This window comes from Macrotis lagotis, chromosome 4 (genome assembly GCF_037893015.1).
Source record: "Macrotis lagotis isolate mMagLag1 chromosome 4, bilby.v1.9.chrom.fasta, whole genome shotgun sequence".
Lineage (NCBI taxonomy): Eukaryota > Metazoa > Chordata > Mammalia > Peramelemorphia > Peramelidae > Macrotis > Macrotis lagotis.
In genome coordinates, this window is record NC_133661.1 from 246,222,590 (window position 1) to 246,243,039 (window position 20,450).

General features: G+C 40.7%; 2 protein-coding genes across 6 annotated transcripts in view; one reads left to right on the plus strand and one right to left on the minus strand.

Moving 5' to 3' along the window:
• Nucleotides 1–19,220, minus strand: part of GSTZ1 (glutathione S-transferase zeta 1) — a 36,654-nt gene extending 17,434 nt beyond the window's left edge. For 2 of the 5 annotated variants that reach the window (XR_012478194.1, XM_074235649.1), the window contains exons 1-8: nt 16,334–16,406; nt 15,576–15,627; nt 11,179–11,246; nt 10,448–10,528; nt 9,900–10,028; nt 3,326–3,404; nt 2,531–2,583; nt 1,919–1,968 (exon numbers count right to left, since the gene is read on the minus strand). Coding sequence is in view for 4 of the 5 variants with exons in the window: in XM_074235649.1 (XP_074091750.1) it covers nt 1,919–1,968; nt 2,531–2,583; nt 3,326–3,404; nt 9,900–10,028; nt 10,448–10,528; nt 11,179–11,246; nt 15,576–15,627; nt 16,334–16,351 (530 nt within the window). In the remaining variant the exon portion in view is untranslated. Of the gene's footprint in view, nt 1–1,130; nt 1,542–1,918; nt 1,969–2,530; nt 2,584–3,325; nt 3,405–9,899; nt 10,029–10,447; nt 10,529–11,178; nt 11,247–15,575; nt 15,628–16,333; nt 16,413–19,104 lie in introns of those variants that run through there. The other 3 variants (XM_074235647.1, XM_074235646.1, XM_074235648.1) reach the window with 3 other exon arrangements.
• Nucleotides 19,221–19,520: 300 nt separating this feature from the next.
• POMT2 (protein O-mannosyltransferase 2) overlaps nt 19,521–20,450 on the plus strand; it is a 39,535-nt gene continuing 38,605 nt past the window's right edge. The window contains exon 1 of the mRNA XM_074235632.1: nt 19,521–19,813. Within this exon, the coding sequence (XP_074091733.1) occupies nt 19,536–19,813 (278 nt within the window). The 5' untranslated portion in view covers nt 19,521–19,535. The remainder of the gene's footprint in view (nt 19,814–20,450) is intronic.

Sequence of the window (20,450 nt, forward strand, 5' to 3'; positions counted from 1 at the left end):
TTAGATGGTAGCATTATAAATAGGGAAAACAACATGACTGGTGACAAAGTTTGAAGCATCACTGATGCGGAGGACAGTATAATTGGTTGGATATTATACATGGCTAGTAACAACTACGCTCCTTCCAATTTATGGCTATGGAATGCTCATTGATGGTGTCCATTTGCATGGTTAACATGGTAAAAAGATAGCAATTTTCTCTAATTGGTCAAGGACAGCTAGTAGTAGTATAGAGATCTTTTCATTAAAGTGATTTATGGGGGGGGAAACTGAACTTTTGAATTTAATTCAGAGAGGAAGACAATTTATGAATCTATCAACTTCTGAACTTAGAGACAAAGAAACATGATTTAGGCAGTTATGTAAAATGTCAGTGGTGATACAGAATTACAAAAAATGGAGATGATATCAATTTGATTTATTCAGTGAAGTCGAAGAAAGGGGAAGATAGATATCCTCAGGGTAGTCAGTTTGACCCCTTACTTGTGGTGTCTGTCAAGACAGAGGTGGAAGGGAAATTGAAAATATTGGCTAAAAGGTTCACATTTTCTTCTTTACCACATAGTTAGGGTTAGTTTTAAGGTTCTACCTGATTTCTCTCAGAACCCAAACTATGACTTATTTGCATGAGTGGAAACAGAATGGTGGGAGAGTGGATCCAGGGCTGGCCTTAGAGTCAGGAAGACCTAAGTTCAAGTCCTTCTGGGCATACATGGGGGTGTGTGTGGCCATGCACAAATCATTGAACTTCATTGCCTCAGGCTATGTTCTAAGACTAAGTTACAGGGGAGTTGGAGAGAGTTTGCACAAGAGGAGCTCTTGGCTCCAATGAAGCCAAGGTTCCCTCTTCGTTCTTTCTTTTCCTACCCTATCAGTCTTGAAACAGGGAAGAATTACTTCTCAGTGACTGTGGAAATTTCAGAGGCAAGTGTCCTCTCCCTTTTGCTTATTGGACATTACTTTAATGAACTAGGAGCTGGTATACTATTTGGGAAGAATGAAGAAGCCTCATCTCTACTTTTATCCTGGCTTAACAGGATAAGCTTACTCTTCTTGGATCCAGGGATGAGGGTAAAGAAGAACATCAGGATTAATGAACAAAAATATGCAATGTTCATGGAACCAGTCCACAAAAAGAGACAGTGCTTTCTGTCATTTATTTATTCAACACTTTATGCTCTTTCAAGCATTTTACCTAAATAACTGCAATGATCCCAATCACCATAACCCTATGAAGTAGAACTGGTATTATTGATAGCAAAGGAAACCAAGTCCCAAAGGAATTCTGTGGTTGGCAAATGCAGAATTCCAACCTAGGTCTCTCAACTTCCAAGCCAGGATTCATTTCACTAAGCATGATTGATTTATCTTTGTGGTTATTAAAAAATTCTCAGTTGTTCTTAAGGTGGAACTAACAGGCCCGAAATTCTGGAGGGGTGTCAGGCTGCTTGAAAGGGTGGCTCACTTGGAAAGCCTCCATGGTAAGCAAGGTCTTGTTGATGCGGCTGATGGTGGGGTATGGGGAAAGGTCCACCTTAAATCTGCAATATGGACATAAGTCATTAAACAAGACTGGGATTTCTGGGGATAATTCAGGGGAACCTTGTGGTCATTGAACACTTGTGGAAAGTGGACAAATACTTCTTTCTGGTGGGTTTTGCTGCTGAATTGTTTCCCAGGAAATTAGGATACGAGTACCCTCACCTTCCTATGAGCAGAAGCCAAGGGCTGGATTATCTCTGCAAAAATCATTTAATTGGATCTCTCAAGAAAGGAAAAGTGTAGTTCTATTATGGAAAGAAATAAGCTGAGACGCTACTACTGTGACTCATACAAAAGAGAAGTGGGAGTAGTGGGGGAAAAGTAGTTACTAATGTATGGAAAAGGCTCTCTATGATGTTTAGGCAAAGTCACTTACCTCTCGGCATTAGCCACCTGAGGAGCCAGGCACAAGTCAGCCATGGAGATCTGCAGAGAAAAGTCAAATTTGGTCTTGGTCTAGGATCCTTGATTATACACCTGTTGGGTTCTGAATGTATCCCTAGCAAACTCAATAAAGCAGTTATGCTCTGTGTTCTATCTCAAGTCTGATAATACCATTCCTTGCCCCAAAGTCTCTGTCTATATCAGCTAGCTAAGGTTTAATCAACAAGGGCTTCCTGCTGACATTTCTAGTTGAGATTTTTTCCTTGCCTGTCCTGCTTTGAAGACACCAGTCCCAACTTCAGGGTCAGGAAGCTCAGTTGACTACCTTAGATTGAAGATGTCAGTTGTAGCTGAAGTGTGAGAGGTTAACTTGACTTCCCTAGTACCCTTCCTCCATCCCTCCCTGCACCTGCCACTTTGGGTGTCTCCAGTTTAGTCAATAGCCTTTGCTTATAGGCTTTTCCTAAAACATGCCAAATAAGGGCCTATGGCTTTTAGCACTGCCTGGCTTGGCTATTTTTCCTGGGAAGTCCTGTTTAGTTGTAGCAACAAATTCTGATGGGGCCAAGGATTAAAAGGAATGGGGGGACTGAATGAACCTGACCTCATTTCCCACGCAGAACTTCCCTGCTGTGCTCTGCAGGATATTCTCTAGGGCTGTGAAAAGAAGAAAATAAAAATCAGGGAGGGAGCAGCTAGGATGGTGCAGAGCACTAGCCCTGGAGTCAGGAGGACCTGCATTCAAATCTGTCCTCAGACACTTACTAATTATGTGACCTTGGGTAAGTCACTTAACCCCAATGCCTTGCAAAAAAAAAAACAACTTACTCCCATATAGAAGGAAGGAGGAAGCTCAGCATGAGTACTGTTAGGTTAGAGCTTATATAAAATGGCATTAGTACTCTGCATCTGAAATGGAATTTGTGGGCTAGGTAAGCTTGAATCTGCTTGCTGGAGGAAAAGTAACAAAGAGGATATTGGAGAATTTGGAACAAATCAGAGAAGAGATGTTTCCCATCTCTTCCCCCTGCAGTAAGTAAGGCATAAAGTAGTACTCTTTTATTACAGGATTTAACTTTTCTGTGGTCTCAAACTCTTAGATGTTATTTTTAGGCAAAGCCATGGACTTAAGTGGTCTAGTAAAGGGAAGATTACTCAACAACAAAGGTCTGAGACTTGACCATTAGTTTGAGATTAATTGTTCTCCTTAAATCAATTTGGTCCCTTGTTCAGCTCACCTTTGGCCCTACAATCACTCTATTTTCCAGTCTATTTCATCATTATCATCATCACAGAAACTAAAGGATATCATGAAGGAAGTCTTGGGTGAGCAGGACCAGTTTGCTGAAATTCCAGAATCAGGGACTTGCAATGAGGGCAGGATAGGATGGAGACCCACCTGCAAAGCCAGAACTGATGACTGTTTGTGCCCATGCCAGCTGGTTCTCTTGGCCCACTTTCTTTAGGACATCTAGGTTCTGATAAGTCAAAGGAAATCCACCAGTCAGATTAAATAGCCTTGCTGATCCTGCCAGCTCAGCGTCAACTCTTACCACCTTTGGTCTAGCAATCCATAGTTCCTTACTAGGGTGTGAGATGCCATTCCTTCCTCTTGTCCTGAGAGGTTCTGCTATGTGAAGATCCTAATTTTGGGAATGGGGTGGAGATTCCTGATCTCTGGGAACCTTCTGCTCCAACTGTCTAAAGTCTTGGTGGCCAGAAAACTCCCTAGAAAACATCCACTGGTGTGATAAATAATATAGGAGCAAGGAGAGAGTAGAGAGATCCAAGGACTGGAGTTTTTTAGGTGTGGTTATAGACATTAATTAAATACTAAGACCAGAAAAAAGAGGGACTAAGGAACATACAACTTGGCAGATTACAGAATAATTGTTCTTGACTTTATATAAAGATGAGGAGAGAAGGCCTGTGAAAGAAACCTTTGCAAGTCCCCCCCCCCCAAAAAAAAAAACTGGCCTGAAACTAACCAAGACTTAAATAGGGGGGATTATGAGCCAGTGTCAACTCCAATAATTGGAACTCTAAAGCCAGATTTTAGTCCTGGTCTATCACAAAAGCAATGGGGGACTGAAATGGCTCCCACAGTCAAATCACTGGGAGACAAGACCTGACTGCCCTCCTTGGAAGCCAGAGCAGGAGCAGAGCACCACTGTTATGGAGTATTTTAGGAAGCTGAGACATCTAACCTCTAACATCCCAGTGGGGCCTGCCAGGGCCACAGCTGGGGATGGAACAATTCCTAGTTTAATATCATGCAAGGAAAAATAGACATATTAGAAAACCAATAGGAAATCAATATGAGAGACAGGAATTGAGGCAGATAGGCTTCATACCAGCCACCCCATCCAGGTCAGCAGTAGCAGCAAGCACCTAGACTAGAGGGGACAGGACCAAACAAGTTCTAATCATCTAAGAGTGTCAGGAGGGACTGGCTTGAGCACAAAATCTCAATATAAGAACTGAGCCTGAAAATAAGAAAATAGAAAAAAAGCCTATTGAACACAATAAATACATATTATAGGGTAAGAGAAGCCCTAAATTTACACTTAGAAGAGAGTAAGTCTGCAACTTATAAGCACAGTCTTGGAGGGGAAAAAAATTTAGCCACAAGGACAACAAAGGACTGGAAGAAATTAGCAGAAGGTTAAAAAAAAAAAGAAATTATAAATGATATGAGAGCTTAGGAAGAAAAGGAATAAAGGTATAGTTTAGAAGAGAAGGCAAATAAACAGAACTGAATAATTTCATGAGACAAATATTAGAACAAAATTCTAAGAGAGGAAAAAAAATTATAAGGTATGTATTACAAAACAAATGACCAAGAAAACTTAAGAATCATTGAATTCTGTATTAAAATTGTCTGTTCCCCTAGTCAGTATAATAATTAAATTTATAAGCAGCCAATATAAAGCAGTACTAGCAGAAAATAAGATTACAAATGGGAACCTGGAAATCATATACAAACTGTCCTTAAGCTCAAAGGAGCATAATTTACAAACTGTATCGTATATTAACTAAAATTCATATCCTGGCATATGCTGAATTAGCAGATGCCATTGAGGCGCTGCTGTCAGGACCTTTGATCCTATGATATAAAAATTCCAGATCTCCAAAGTAAAGACCAACAAAACATCAAATGGTACTGATAATTTTGAGATAATGTGGACATATTAACTTTAAAGTTTTACTAAAAACTGTGACATAATTGGCTATGTTAATGAAATAACCTCAAGGTGACAGACTAGAATAAGTCTATTTCCCCCCCCCCCAAATTTATAAAAATGGACCTCAAACTCCTGCCCCCCTAAGCTCTCTTCCATTTCCATCAAATCCATAATGCTGACTTTATCCTACTCTTTTCAGTGGTTATGTGAGTGATACTCTGTGGCTTTCCTTTTCTAATACTCTTCCCACACTCTGTCTGCCTCCAATCACTATTTTCCCCCCTACTGTCTGCTTCTATATCACTTTTTCCACTTGTCTTTGTTGTATTGTTTGCCCCCCATACCCCTGTGGCTAGAGTGTGACTGTCACCCTGTTTACTCTGGCCAGTCATATTACTGGCAAATATTCAAATAGTCATGCAAGTATCTATTTCATAATTTCATAAATTAATTATAGATACAAACTCCATGAAAACCAGAGCTAAACAAAAAATCCTGGACATCATATTTCCAGAAAAAATAAGAGACTGCCCAGTCCTGTTATACTAAGGAACATTTACTTATCACTTCCAAAGAGAAAATCTAAACTTCAACACCAGGTTCACAGTCAAAATTAAGTAAAAGAAAAAAAATATCAAGGAAAAAAATTAGAGGAAAAAGTCTGCAAGCAGCCAGAAAGAAAGCATTCAAGCACAAAAGAGCCACAGGTAGAATATAAGACTCAGCAGCAATTTCAAAAAAAAAAAAAAAAGAAAAAGAAAATCTTATGATATTCTAAAAGGTAAAAAGCTAAAAATTCTATAACCAAAAAAAAACTTACTTTGCAAAATTAGGTATCCTACAGTGGCAAAAATGTCCTGTGGTAGAACAGAGGACGTGTGAGAATTTTTTAGGAAAAAAAGTATGACATTATGACTGGAAATTATGCAATTAATAATTACAATCATGAACTTAGATGGGATGGACTCATTCATAAAAAGAAGGAAAGTAGCAAAGTGAATTAGAAAGCAGAACCAATAATATATTCTTTATAAACAAAACACTTGAAAAATAAAGGTTCTCACAGAATCAAATTGAGGTGCTAGAGCAGAATTTATTATGATTCAAACAAATTTGAAAAGCCAGAGGTAGCAACTATGGAAACACACTGAAGCACTCTCTCCTACCCTACATGCTCCCATTGCCTTTTTAAGCTAGAAATGATATTAGGATGGCATTTTAGTCTAAAGTCTTTAGTGCCACCTAAATGAGGAAAATTTTTAGAAAAATCAAATTTTTAGAAAAACAATGCTCCACACCAATGCTCCCCCCTCTCTTACCAGAGACTTAACCACTTCCTTTGAAGAAACTGAGTGAAAGCACAGGGAGGAACTATATTGGAGGATGCAGTCAGAGTGGTGATCAACCATAAGGAGGCCACAGTTTGCTCCAATTAAGAAGAGCACAGCTTTCTTTCCCCATGCTTAAACTAGAGAGTAATGGTAAGACTAAGAGAAGAAAGCAATCTACCTTTGTTAAAGGAAGTATCTCTTGATACCTTAGCCAGGTGGAAAGGAGAGTCCTTAGAGTAAGTTGTCAAATAGGATTTATAAAAATGATTTTCTAAGTTGCACTGACATTTTATGTGATAATTATTATTCAGAGACTGTTACCTAGACTCTGAACTCTGGCTTAATCTTGACTTTGAAATTTTATTGGATTGAGAATAATACAAAATGTTAATTCCAAAATGGCTTGCATCAAAAGGGCTGTCAGTAAAAGGCAACTAATAGGCATCTCTAATTAACAATGATGAAAAAATCTTGAGTAAAATAATAGTAAAGAGGATACAATAATACATTACAAAGATAATACGCTTTGACCAGGTTGGATTTATACCAGGATTGCTACATATCTCAATACAGATATAATAAACAACAGAAGTCATCTGATTATATCAGCAGAAAAACAGTAAAAAAAAATCAGAAATAAATGAAGTATATAGAAATCTATAACAATAAGACAAAATGAAAACATTAAGGGAATAAGCATAAGCAAAGAGGACAAAAATGATCATTTTTTGCAGATGATATTGCTTTTTGCAGATAACCCTTAGGAGTCAACTAAAAATTAAAAGCAACAATTAATAACTTTAGTAAAGTAGTAATATATAAAAATAAACCCAAAAGATCACCAGTCTTTCTATGTATTACAAACAAAATCCAGCAGAAGAGATAGGAGAAAATTCATTTAAAATAACAGAATATAAAAAATATCTGGGAATTCAGAAACTAAGAAAAATACAGAAATTATATAATACAATGAAAAACACTACTTACAAAAATAAAGATAGCCCTAAATAAATGGAAAGATTATTTGCTGGACCATGTCAGTATATTAAAAATAAGAATACCCAAATTAAATATATTTACAGATTCACCAATCAAGCTAACAGATTTATTTTGATAAAACAAAACAAAAAAGGTCAAGAATATCAATGGAAGGGGGACAGCTACGTGGTGCAGTGAGCAACAGCCCTGGAGTCAGGAATACCTGAGTTCAAATTTGGCCTCAGACACTGAGTAATTGCCTAGCTGTGTGACCTTGGGCAAGTCACTTAACCCCAATGCTGTGCAAAAACCAAAAAAAAAAATCAAAGGAAGAAATGAAAAAAGGTGAGGAGAATGGTTATCCTAAATATTATTAAATCTCATAATATACCACAAAGGAGTAGCATCAAAACTATTTGGTGCATGGATAAAAATAGAAATGATGATCAGCAGAGCAGATTACCTATACAAGACCAAGAAACAAACTTAGTAAGTAGCATAGTCTTCAATAAGCCCAAGGACTTGAACTACTGAAATTAGGCCTCAGTGATCAAAAACTGCTATGAAAATTGACAGAAATCTACTGGTTTAAACTATTACCATGTACCATAATAAGTTCCAAATGGATACATAGGTTGACTATAAAAAGTTGTATCAGAAAATAATTAGAGGAACAGGGAAGGAGATACTGTTAATTAATATTAATAGGGAAAGAATTATTGACCAAACAAAAAAGATAAAATGAACAATGCATAAAATTTAAGGTTTTTGCACAAAATCAATGAAGTTAGAATTAGAAAAAAAATATTTAAATGGAAAAAATTATTGTAGCAAATTTTCTAATAAAGTTCTGACATTCCAAATATAGAGAGAAGTGGTACAATCAAATTTGAACAAAAACCATTCTCCACATAAGTGGTCAGAGGGTACAAGCAAGTTGTTCAAGTTATCAATCATATGGGGAAAAATGCTCTAAATCACTATAAGAGAAATTAAAATGAAAATCACTCTGAAGTTCTGCCTCACATCCATCAGACTGACTAAGATGATTAAAAAAAATGAAAATTGTTGGGAGAGCTATGGGAAGATAGGTACATAAATGTACTGTCGGATCTTTGAAGTCCAGCCACTCTAGAAATAAAATTACTGTTATATTCCCAAAGTCACTAAAGTGTGATCCTTTGACCCAGAAATACCACTACTAGACTTGTACCCCAAAGAGTTGTGACTGAAGTTGGATATGAGGTTAAATATGAATCTTCCTCACTCCAGGTTCAGTACTGTATTTACTGTTTCTCCTAGTTGTCTATTTGTTACAAGGGAAGGTTTCCATTTTGTTTTGGTAGTGAGTTTTAGAAAGTGAGTGAGAGGGTAATGATACTGATACAAAAAAGGGAAGAAAAGAGGAAAATGAATCAATGAATCATTAAAAAATAAATAGAAGAGATAAGAAGTTCAGAAGAGGACAGAGACAAACAGGATTATGGTATTCCAAAAGCCTTAGTGCAGTTTTTTTTTGTTTTTTTTTTTTTAGATTTTTCAAGGCAATGGGGTTAAATGGCTTGCCCAAGGCCACATGGCTAGGTAATTATTAAATGTCTGAGGTTGGATTTGAACTCAGGTACTCCTGACTCCAAGGCCAGTGCTCTATCCACTGTGCCACCTAGCCACCCAGTTTTAAGTTTTAAAATAAACAGAACAATAGTGAAGATTCACAGCTTCATATGTAAGTCTGCTTTTTTATTTTTCTTTGTATAAAGAAATATTCCTGTTGATGGTTCTTAAATTCATAATAAAGAAAAAAATTATAAAGTAATATGTAATCCTACTCTGAGTTTAGGAATAGTTAAATTAAGCCCTATTTAGAGACAGTTGCAAAGGAGAGGTAAAAGTCAGCAAGACTTCTCTGTGTCTTCAGGTTGACACTGCTTATGCTCAAGGAGCACCATCAATTACTGAAGGAATGATTCATTCCCAGACTGGCCCTCACTAAAGTGAAGTACTCAGATACAGAAAGGAGCCTTGAACTATGAGTCAAGGGATCTGGTTCTTAGCCTGGATTTCTATAAACCCACATAAAACTTAGAACAAACTATTTTTCTATTGCTTCAGCAGCCTTATCAAGAATCAGCTCATGTGCTGATTCCATGGACAAAGTTCATGAAACCACTAGTTGTTCTCTTTTCAAATTATAATGGATATACTTATCTGTTTACATTTTTTTTTTATCTCCTACAACAGAATGCAAGCTGTTTGAGGCCAGGGACTGCGCATCTTGTATATAGTAAGTATCTAATAAAAGACTGGATTGAATAGGGCTAAATAATATAAAGTCAGAAGTCTCTCTGAACATTTCATGATTCCATGAGATGATTGAACCTAAGTTTCCTCTCCTTCTTGCCCTGTCATCTTTCCATAGTACCATGGACAGGTACTATGATGGGACCACATGATTCTTGATATCTTTAAAGGTCTGTACCTGCAGGGGTTGAATTCCACTAGCAATGAGATCTGAGATCATGCGAACACTGGCTCTTTTCTTGGGGTCCTCTGGCAAGAGCCTGATGGGTGTTGGTCTTGTCTCTTCCAGATACTCAATGATGGCCAGCTGCAACCCAAAAAGAACAGGGATAAGAAACAAGGTAGGGAGGAGAGTGTTTGATCTGAGTAGTAAGAACAATGCCTGCTACTTTCCAGCCTAACCCTCCTGGTCCCTTCCCCTAACCAAGTTCATTTGAAGTGATGGGACAGTAGAGTGTAGTGGTCTAGCTTCAATGTGCTTCCCACATGAATCAAACCCAAACTCACTGCAGCAGGAATCCTAAAAGATATCCTATAATTCTGCCCAAATGACCCAACTTAAAGAGTCAACGAAGAAAGGGATAAGAAGGTAGTCTAATCCTTAACTCCCAGAGTCTGGGTATTCAGATGCCATGTGGGGGAGGAGGAGAAGAAAGCAAGGGAGAGTCGCTGTCTCACAGCCCTCCTCTTGGAATGAGTACTGGCTGACTGGTCCACAGAACTCACTGATTGGGAAAGGGTAATGCCATCAATCTTCAAGGCTGGCACTTGACTCATGGGGTTCAATGTCTGGAATTCCTTAGTAAACTGTGAAAACAAGGTCCCAAAGGGAAAGGGAAAAATTGGGTTAGTCAGGTTAGTAAGGAATGATATGGCTCTATTCCTCCTGGTCTGATCTGTTTTTCTATAAGATGAAGACCAAATAAGTAAATATGTTTACTTTCATTCAAGGTTTCTAACAATCTGGCGTAAGTTTATATTTACAGCCTTATCTCATCCTATTCCCCTTGGCACAATTCTCCCCCTGGGGCTAGTATTCATTTGACTTTTGGGATCCTACTGTTGCCTCAATCCTGGGTCTTAAGTGAGGTTGTTATGAAGATAAAATATTATCTGTAGAGCACTTTCAAACCATAAAGTACTACTTAAATGTCAGATATTATCATTACTTGCTCTTATTATCATTGCCTCAGCTTAAGTTGGATCCATTGACAAACTAGACTATTCCCCCTATTCCCAAATTTATCTTATATTTTATTATCTCTGTGCCTGGTGATCCCTACTATCTCTATTCAGTGAAGTATGATTCATCCTTTAAAGCCTAGATCACAAGTCAATGCCTCCATGAAGCCTTCCTTTTGAGAACCTCATCCCTACAAAATCTAGAAATGCTATCTCCCTCCTCTAAAAATCCCAGCACTTCTTACATTCCATAGACTTACTGTACTCTTTCTTACCTGTTGTCCTCCATCCTTTGAGAGGTTAATGGGACAGATGTCATAGTCAATCCCCTTAAGAGCCAGGGCTGCAGGTGAGAAAACAACACACACATAAACATGCCTGGGAAAGAGAAGCGTTCTCTATTTTATTTTAGGTCTTTTTTTTCCTTTTTTTGGTTTATGCAGGGCAGTGGGGTTGGGGTGGCTTGCAAGTCACACAGCTGGGTGATTGTTGGGTGTATGGGGTCAGATACGGGCTCAGGTGCTCCTGGCTCCAGGGCTGGTGCTCTGTCCACTGCTTACCTGGCCATACCTACAATTATTATTATTACTTTTTTTAATTTTAATTTTTTTCTCTCCCCTTTACTTTATCACTCAAGTGAGTCTATATTTTTTGGGGGGGAGGAGGTATTTTGTTTATTCTTAAACAAGAATATTTTATTAATGTATAAAAAACATTGTACAAAATGAGAATAAATATTAAAATAAAATAAAAAATATTTTAAAAATGTTATTAGAGTTGGCTTTTTTTTTATTTTTGCAAGGTAATGGGGTTCAGTGACTTGCCCAGGGTTACATAGCTAGGTCATTATTGTCTTGAGGTTGAATTTGAACTGAAGTCCTCCTGACTCCAGGGCCAGTGCTCTATTCACTGTACTACCCAGATGCCCCCAAAAGTGTTGAATGTTGTTGAGTGGTGGATTGTAGTATTTTCTTGGCAAAGATACTGGAGTGGTTTGCCATTTCCTTCTCTCTCTCTCTCTCTTTAGGTTTTTGCAAGGCAAATGAGGTTAAGTGGCTTGCCCAAGGCCACACAGCTAGGTAATTATTAAGTGTTTGAGACGATTTGAACCCAGGTACTCCTGACTCCAGGGCTGGTGCTTTATCCACTATGCCACCTAGCTGCCCCTGCCATTTCCTTCTCTAAAGAATTAAGGCTAACAGAAATTAAGTGACTTGCCCAGGGTCTCAGAGCTAGCTGCCTGAGGATGAATTTGAACTTAGGTCTTCCTGACTCCAGGCTCAGCACTATTCATTGAGCCCTCTAGCTCATTTGTATGTAGCCCCTACAAATGTTAGCTATTATTACCATTTTTACAGTACTTATTCTAGGCAATACTACAGGGTAGCTCTATTTGCATCTACTTCTTTGTAGACTATAACCTCCTGGAGGAGATGGACAGCAGTTTTCCTTATTCATTCTAGTTGTCTTTCCCTTCAGCTTGGCATGGTGCACTGTGGGTGCCTAATAAATGTGTACTGAATGAATGGGATGCATCTGGTTGTTTCCTGGAAAGCAATCCAAATCCTGGAACCCTAAGCCTTCCAGGGCAGGAGTGAGGAGCACCACCAAAAATTGAAAGAGAACAAATGGACCACTCCTCCTCCAATGCCTCAACAACAAAGATGAAGCTGATTATTATACAGATTCATAGAATTGGAGGGGATCTGCAAGTCAATTTTGGAAAGAAGAAATCTAATCACCAAAGGCAAATTCCCTTCAATTTTATTAATCTATATAATATTCTGTTTCATCTTTGTTCTTAGGGTGTTCAGAAACCTGGGTTTCCTGTCTTTGCCAATTTTAGACAAGGAGATGCTGAATACTTCACTTTAGGCAGAAAGAAAAGATGGTGGTCAAGGGTTTGGAAAATGGAAAAATGATTTTTGTAGGTATATAGAAATATAATTGGGGTAGGATTGTAGATGCTAAGACAGTTGAGGGGGGAATCTGGGAGGTAGGGATTAATATTCATTGTTTTCATGTGTCCCAAATGGTTCACCACTGTCTCAGAAGATTAAAAAAGTACTGAACCACTGGCATATTAAACTGGATTAGCAATTGGATAGTTTTTTCTAATCTGCTAATTGAAATTTTTTATTGCTGCATTGGGAACTGAAACTTCCAACATAGCCCTAATTTCTTCTCATTTTTCTTTTGAACTGTTCTGGAATTTCTTATTGTTATTTCCATGTCCTCTTGAGATTATGCAGGATTGTGTTTCATTAGGCATTAGGTTACTTTTATTTTGTAATATTTGTCAAGAGCTTTGTACTACCTTTGAAGATTTGATATTAATTCTTCCCTTTTACATTGAGAATGTTCTCAATCTAGGTTTTTCTTCGTCTTGAAATCTTTTGTTGTTTTAGCCTCCCCCCCTTCTATTTTCCCATCATTCGTTTTCTGACTCTTCTCTCTTTACTTGTGATGTTTACACTCTGAGGGTTGGGCTGTAACGCTGCTTCCTCCTGCCTTAAAACTTAGGTCCTACCCTAGATAGTACCTGATGGGAAAAACTGGCCTTAGTTAGGTTTTAGTCTCCTTTCTTTAAAATGTGATGTAGTCACTCATGACAAGACACTTTAACCTTTCCTTTTTGTGGCTTATCTGAAAAAGCACCTGCCACTTTTTGCAGGATTGGGGGAAAATGAAAAGTGTTCTACATAGAATCTTTGCAGACCCTGGAGTCTAGGGGCTGAGGGACTTCCCACCCTCCCTTCTTCACCTCTTTAGCAAAATGCATTTATACTGCTTGTTTCAGGGTGGAGGTAGGGGAGGGTGTAAGGTATGCCAGCAAAATTGCTGCAGCAGAAGAGGGAAAATTCACATATGGATCTGAGGTAGATGACCCAGAATTTAGAGGTTTGTCAATCAATTAGCTTACTATGTACTGGGTTCAGTTTATTCCTGCCCAGAATGTAGAGTGTGTTGAATGAATACTTTATTGGATTAACTTTTTCTGGTATTAATTTTTCTTATCAGAGTTTACTCTTTTTTTGACCTGCAGATTCAGCTCTATGCATGGCATTCAATTTCTTTTTGAGTCAGGATGGGGAAAGTATCTAGTCCACCATCTTATTGGTCCCAATAACTTAGAATACACCTTGATTATCAGTCTTTAAAGATCTGAAAGGTGGTCATGTGGAAGAGGCGGTGAGATCTAGTCTATATTCTTCTGGAACAGGGGTTCTTAATCTGGGAATTAGTTTTAAAACTTTTTTTAATAACGTTGTCTCAGTACAATTGGTTTAATTTTAAATACTATGTATTATATGCATTTAAACACATGCTTTTATTCTGAGAAGGGGTGCATAGGTTTCTCCAGATTGCTAAAGGGGTCCATGCCTCTTAAAAAAGTTAAGAACCCCTGTTCTAGAGCAAAGATGTCAAATTCAGGCAAAAATTTGACCCAGACCAGATTAAAACCTAATTGGGAAATATTTAACAATAAATAATATAATAAAACATAGATATTACATTTTAAAACTAAGTCAATATGAGTCCTGCAGCCATCACATATAGGGATTAGTAGTTTCCTTCAGGACCAGGAGTGGAAAGTTCCAAGGAAAATGATTTTCACTTTGAATAAGGAAAAATTTCTTATCAGTTTTAACTGTTGGAAAAATATGTCTTTATTTTGAAACAGTGAGACTGCTAATGCTCAATCAAACTTTCTGTGACCCTTGACAGGGATGTTGCAAAAGAGACTGCTGAATAAGGAGAGGGTTGAACAGCTAAGATTCCATGATACAGAAGGTTGCTGTTAGGCTTAAAAGGCAAACTGTTATTGGGCTTTTGGCTGTTGGGTTTGTGTGTATGTGTGTGTTGTTTTAGAGTCAAATAATAACTTTTACTTATATGGTACTTGAAGATTTACAAATTGCTTTTCATGGATTATCTCCTATAACCTCATTAGACCCATTTTACAGGTGAGATAGCAGGAAGCGATGGAATAATTTGCAAATAGTCACATATAACACTTAAATGTCAAAAAATGAGTCTCCCTGACTTCAAGCCCTGAAGGAGAACAACTACTGTCCAAAGATGGACTCAATGGAGCAAAGTCTGGTCAGCTCTGCAGGATCCTGAAGTAGCTGGGTTCCCACCCCCACCTTAGGCTCAGATATTAATGACTTCTCCCTCTACTGGCTCCTCCCTCTCTTTCCAGCATACTGAGAGGGAATCAAGGGCTGTCTCTCTGGCAAGGGCTTGCCTGGTCTGGTTAGTTAGTAAAATCAAATAAGATAAGAGTTTGGCAAGGAAAGCAATACCTCTAAAAGCCAGGCCCTGTTCCTGGCCCCAGCAAAGTTGGAGCAGCTAGGACAGCTGGATTCTACTAGGGCCCAGGTAACTTTACTAGGGGGACTACAGAGAGAAGGATGAAGAGATCGCTACAGAAAAATAAAGCCTTCTCCTTCCCAATCCCCACCTTCTTTCCATTTTTCTTGTGGGATCCCAAACAACTCATAAGGTTTAGTGGATTGGAGGGACTGTAGAAGAGATACTGCATCCAAGCATTGCAGTGTTTTCCAAGCTTTGCTGAATTCCTCTGATTCTAACCTCCCCCTCTTCTCTCCCCTCAACTTTGTACTTTGTTCAGGACTATGGAAATAGGCAGAGGGACCACACTTACCTATTCGAACTCTCCAGGAACAAGAGCTTCGGAAATAAGAATAGAGGAGCGGCTGAGAAGAGAGAGAGTAGAGAAGTTTAATTGTTGCTTTCTGGTTTTAATCACAGAACAATTTCGAGGTTGGGCAGTTGGGAGGCTGTGTAGGAAATGGGCTGCAGAATAGGATGAACTGTATAGCTTTGAAATAGAAGTCACTGAAAACCTTAGGAGGGCAAAGAGAGCTTCCCAAGACACATTTGGACAGAAGATAAAAAAGCATCAAAACAGTAAAATGGTTAGCAAAGTAAATGGAGATGATAAAAGTATAAGATTGGAAAGGAGCCAGTAGTACTTTAAGAGTCAAACAGATGATCTGATATTCTTTGAATTTCTGACACAAGGTAACATTTTAAAAATATAATAGATGACAAAGAATTTGATAATGGCTCAATTTGAGGCTGCAGAGTGGGAGATATTTTAGAGTAGGAAAGTCTTCATAAATTATTGGGGGATTTTCTGCTGAGGAGAACTTCACAAAAGAATGAGGGAGCTATTTTGAGGAAGAGAGATGTCCTCAGAGCTCCTTAAATTAGGTCACATAGGTCTACTTCCTTCTTTTGGGGACTATGACTTCAGTGAAGCCAGCCCACTCCAGTCCTGCTGTAATTTGCTTTTGGGGTGGAGACCGAAGAGGAAGGAATGTGTTTCTCAGGACAAGAAACTGTCTTCTCTGAGAATCAAAGGGGCTGTATTTTGCCAGGGCTCCTAAAAAGTCTTACCTTCTCAGGTACTGCCATTCTGCTCTTTTGACCCTTGAACAGAGGACCTTTCCCTCAACATCTGCTTGGAGAAGGGAGGAGTTAATAAGGGGTGGGGGTGGAGGAGCCAATGGGGAAGCTGGTACTCTCCCACTTGGTTCAATGCTTTTGGGGCTGGGGAAGATAGGTCATCTAATGCCTCAGTCTTGGTGGGAATTCCTTGTTTCAACATTCTTCCTACTGAATTGCTGAACCCATTTCCTGTGCAAAGTCAGTCAACCTAAGGCAAAACTTTGAAGCAATGTGTCTTTCTCTATCATGACCTCACATTACCTTTTCCCTCAGAGATCCTCGGTGCTTTTCCTCTTCTAAAGAATTGGAGAAATTCTTCCACACTAAGATCTTAGGAGTTTAATGGGGGTTGATTTATTTTAAAACTGGAAACAAGGAAACTTTAAAACAAGGAAAAGGACAAGGATTATAATTTAAGGGATCCTGGGATATTTGATGTCTCCTCTTCCATTTCCCTTTGAACAACTGAGGAAAATAAGTATGGGTATGGTCCATAACAGAGATTAGGGAGTTTGTGTGGTGAGAAGCAACGTTTGATATCCAGGACTAACATGCTTGTCAACTGGTTGATTAGAATTCTGGGGGGTCAGCTATATGGCACCGTGGTTAGAGCAGTCCTTGAGTAAGAGAAACCTGAGTTCAAATCCAGACTCAGATACTTGCAGGCTGTGTGACCCTGGGCAAGTCCCTTAACTGCAATTACTTAAAAAAAATCATGGCAACCTCAGGAAATATTTTTACCTGGGTAAATGACTGGAACTCTCTAGAGACTTTACTGGCCTAGCCTAAAAATTGAGAGTTCAGCAGTCAAGCTATGGAGTCATTAGGAATAACAGAAAGAGGAAAAGGAAAAAAAAATTTCTTTTCCACTGATAGGAGCAGTTGGACATGACATGATCTGTGGGGACATTGTCCAGAACTCTCATATTTGTGACTAACTATAAGTGACCCTTGGGATTTACATATATCAGTGGGATAAATGGTTATTCACCATGATTTTTATTCAGTGTCTTTCCTTTGAAAAAAAAACCTTCTGCCATATAGTGTGAATTGCAAGTTTTCAAGTGAGGAGTTGGGATAAAGGGTCTATTTTGCTCAATTGTGTTTGATTCTTTGAGACCCTGCATGGGGTTTTCCTTGGAAGAAATAATGGAATGATTTGCCATTTCCTTCTCCAGTGAACTAAGGCAAACAGCAGTTGAATGACTTGCCCAGGATCACACAGATTGGATTTGAATTTCCACTGGATTTGAATTCAGCTCTTCCTGACTCCAAGGCCCAGCAATCTAGCTAAATTGGTGACCAAATTGCTTGTAGGATTTACTAGCTATCATTTCCCCAGCTTTTCTGAATGGGGCCCAGCTAATTTTGAGGCCTGTGGGTCAAGTCAATAAGCATTTATTAATAGACAAAACTATGAAGCAATGTGTTTTTATCATGGCCTCTCATTACTTTTTTTCCTCAGAGAGCCTCAGAGAGCTTTTTCTCTTTTAAAGAATTGGAGAAATTCTTCCACACTAAGATATTAGGGATTTAATGGGGGTATTTATATTTTAAAACTGGACCCAAGGAAAAGGTGTTATGTGGCTTGTTTGGGGAACAATGAGGCCAGAGACCCTGGAAAGTGAGTAAGTAAATGAAGTAAGAAAAAATACAACAAGGGGCAGCTAAGCGGTGCAGTGGATAGAGCACCAGATGGAGTCAGGAGGACTCCAAATGCCACCCCTTAACCCCATTGTCTTAAATAATTTTTAAAAAAAGTATAATAAGATTGGAAAGATAGGAAAGGAACCACTGGCACTCAGTGAAGGGCTTTAGAACTCAAACAGATGAGCTGATATGTGTCAAGTTTCTGAAACGAGGCAGCATTTAAAAAATGTAACAGGAATGACAAAGAATGAATTTGATAACGGCCCAACTTGGGGCCAGTGTGGGAGGTAGTTTAGGGTGGGGAAAGTGTTCAGGAATCCCTGAGGGATTTGCTGCTGAGAGCTGTCCCCTAAGTCTTCAGTGAAGCCAGTGCCCTCCGGGCTGGAGACCTCAGACACCCCACTGGGCAGTCACTCCCGGGGATTCTGGGCCTCTGAGGGCACTGAGAGTGACAACTCACACTTCTGCTGCGCTTTGATATATCTCATTGGCATTTTACAAGTGACTTAGGCAGATTCAGTGACTTTTCCAGGGTCACACACATGTGTTAACTATTAAGAGTGCCCTTCCAGCTCCTCGTTAAAAGGTCTAGCCTTCTTTCCATTAATATTACCCTTTTCCTTTCCTGCTGTGGGTCCCTGGCTGCCTTATTTTTTTGCAAGGCAATGGGGCCACACAACCAGGTAATTATGAAGCGTCTGAGATTTGAACTCAGGTCCTCCTGACTCCGGGGCCGGTGCTAATCCGCTGCGCCACCTAGCCGCCCCTTTAAGCTTCTTGCTGGGCCTCAGTGGTCCCTCCCAGCAGAGGGCGCTGTGGCGCGACTCTGCCTTTGGCAGGGTTAATGCAGGAAGGTCTTTTTTTTAAGGCGCTCGAGGCCTGAAGACTACATCTCCCAGGATGCAGCGGGGCCGCCGCAAATCGAGTGTGCTGGAATGACAGCAAGGCTAGGCCTGGCTCTGGGGCTCTGGGGCCCTGGGGGAGGGGGAAGCCAGGGGCGAACCAGGAGCTTGGAGTTTCCCCCGCCTCAGGCCTCTTCTTTAAGCCCTCCCCTTCGGTTGTTCACAGACCTTTCCCGCCTGCATGTTGGCTCCCTCTGTGCTCAAGACACTTCACGATTAGGCCTAGCCCGACAGCGTGTGCAAAGCATTCGGCTTGCAGGGCCTTCCGTTTGCTAATTTGTCAAGTAAAGGGGCAGGAGCTGGTTCCTTTTATAGTCTGGGAGTTCGCACGTGCTCCTGGGAGTGGTAGTTCTTCCTGCTCTCCCTCCTCGCTTCCTCCTTCCTAACACGACGGCACGTAGAACTACCACTCCCATAAGCCTCAAGACTTCCGGGGCGCAGGCTGAGAACTCTGATTCCCACAATGCCGCTCGCTACACACTTCGGTCAGGTTAAAGGGAGGGGCGAGTAGAGGGAGAACTACACTTCCCAGGCCGCCTCGAGCAGGGGCGGGCGGGGAGAAAGGGCTGGCCTCTGGGCCCGAGGCGAAGGGAGAAAGAATGCGCCCGGCGGCGGCTGCGGCGGCGGCGGCGGGAGGAGTCGGCGCGGTGGAGCCCGGGCTTCGCCTGCGGCGGGGCCGCGGCAGGGCCAAGGCCCCCGGGGCTGCGGCGACGGGCCGCGAACCGGCCGCCGGGGACGGCAGCCTGGGCTCCCAGCAGCCTCCGCGGACCGGACCACAGCCCCCCGCGCAGGCCGCGGGGCCCGTCCTGCTGGCCGCCGTCACGGCGCTGGCCTTCGCCACGCGCTTCCACCGCCTGCACGAGCCGGCGCACGTCTGGTGAGAGGCGCGGCGCCCCGGCCGATTGGCTGAGGGGCCGAGTGGGCGGGGCTGGTGCTGACCTATTGGCTGAGCAGCCGAGTGGGCGGGGCCGGTGCTGGCTCAGCGGGCCCAGCTTGGGCCCCCGCCACCAGCCCGGGGGTCGGAGTTCGAGTCGGGCCGCGGTGGGTAGGGCACCGGCCCCGGAGTCAGGAGGACCTGGGTTCAAATGCGGCCTCAGACACTTCATAATGACCTAGCTGTGCGGCCTCGGGCAAGCCATTAGCCCCAGTGCCTTGCAAAAACCTAAAAAAAACCCCCAAACCTCCCCCCAGAGTGCTCCTCCTTCCTCGTTAATTAGCCATCATTACAAGGCGTCTAAATTGCCTTCCAAGTGCAGTGAGTTTAGTCTAATGATACTGGGGAAGGCATCGGCATCACTATTTTCAAGATGCCCCACGCTGTTAACAGTAAACATTTTAAGGCAGCAGCAAAGAGAGAATTTTTGTCCTTGTTCCTACATCAGAGAAAGATTATTCTTCTAGGAAACCAGATCTGGTTTTGCCCTGTAGGAATAGATTGATTATTCTTGGTTTTCCTATTAAATATTGAGGTGAGAGGACTGAACTATAGTCTGTTTTTAAAGAAAGAAAAAAAT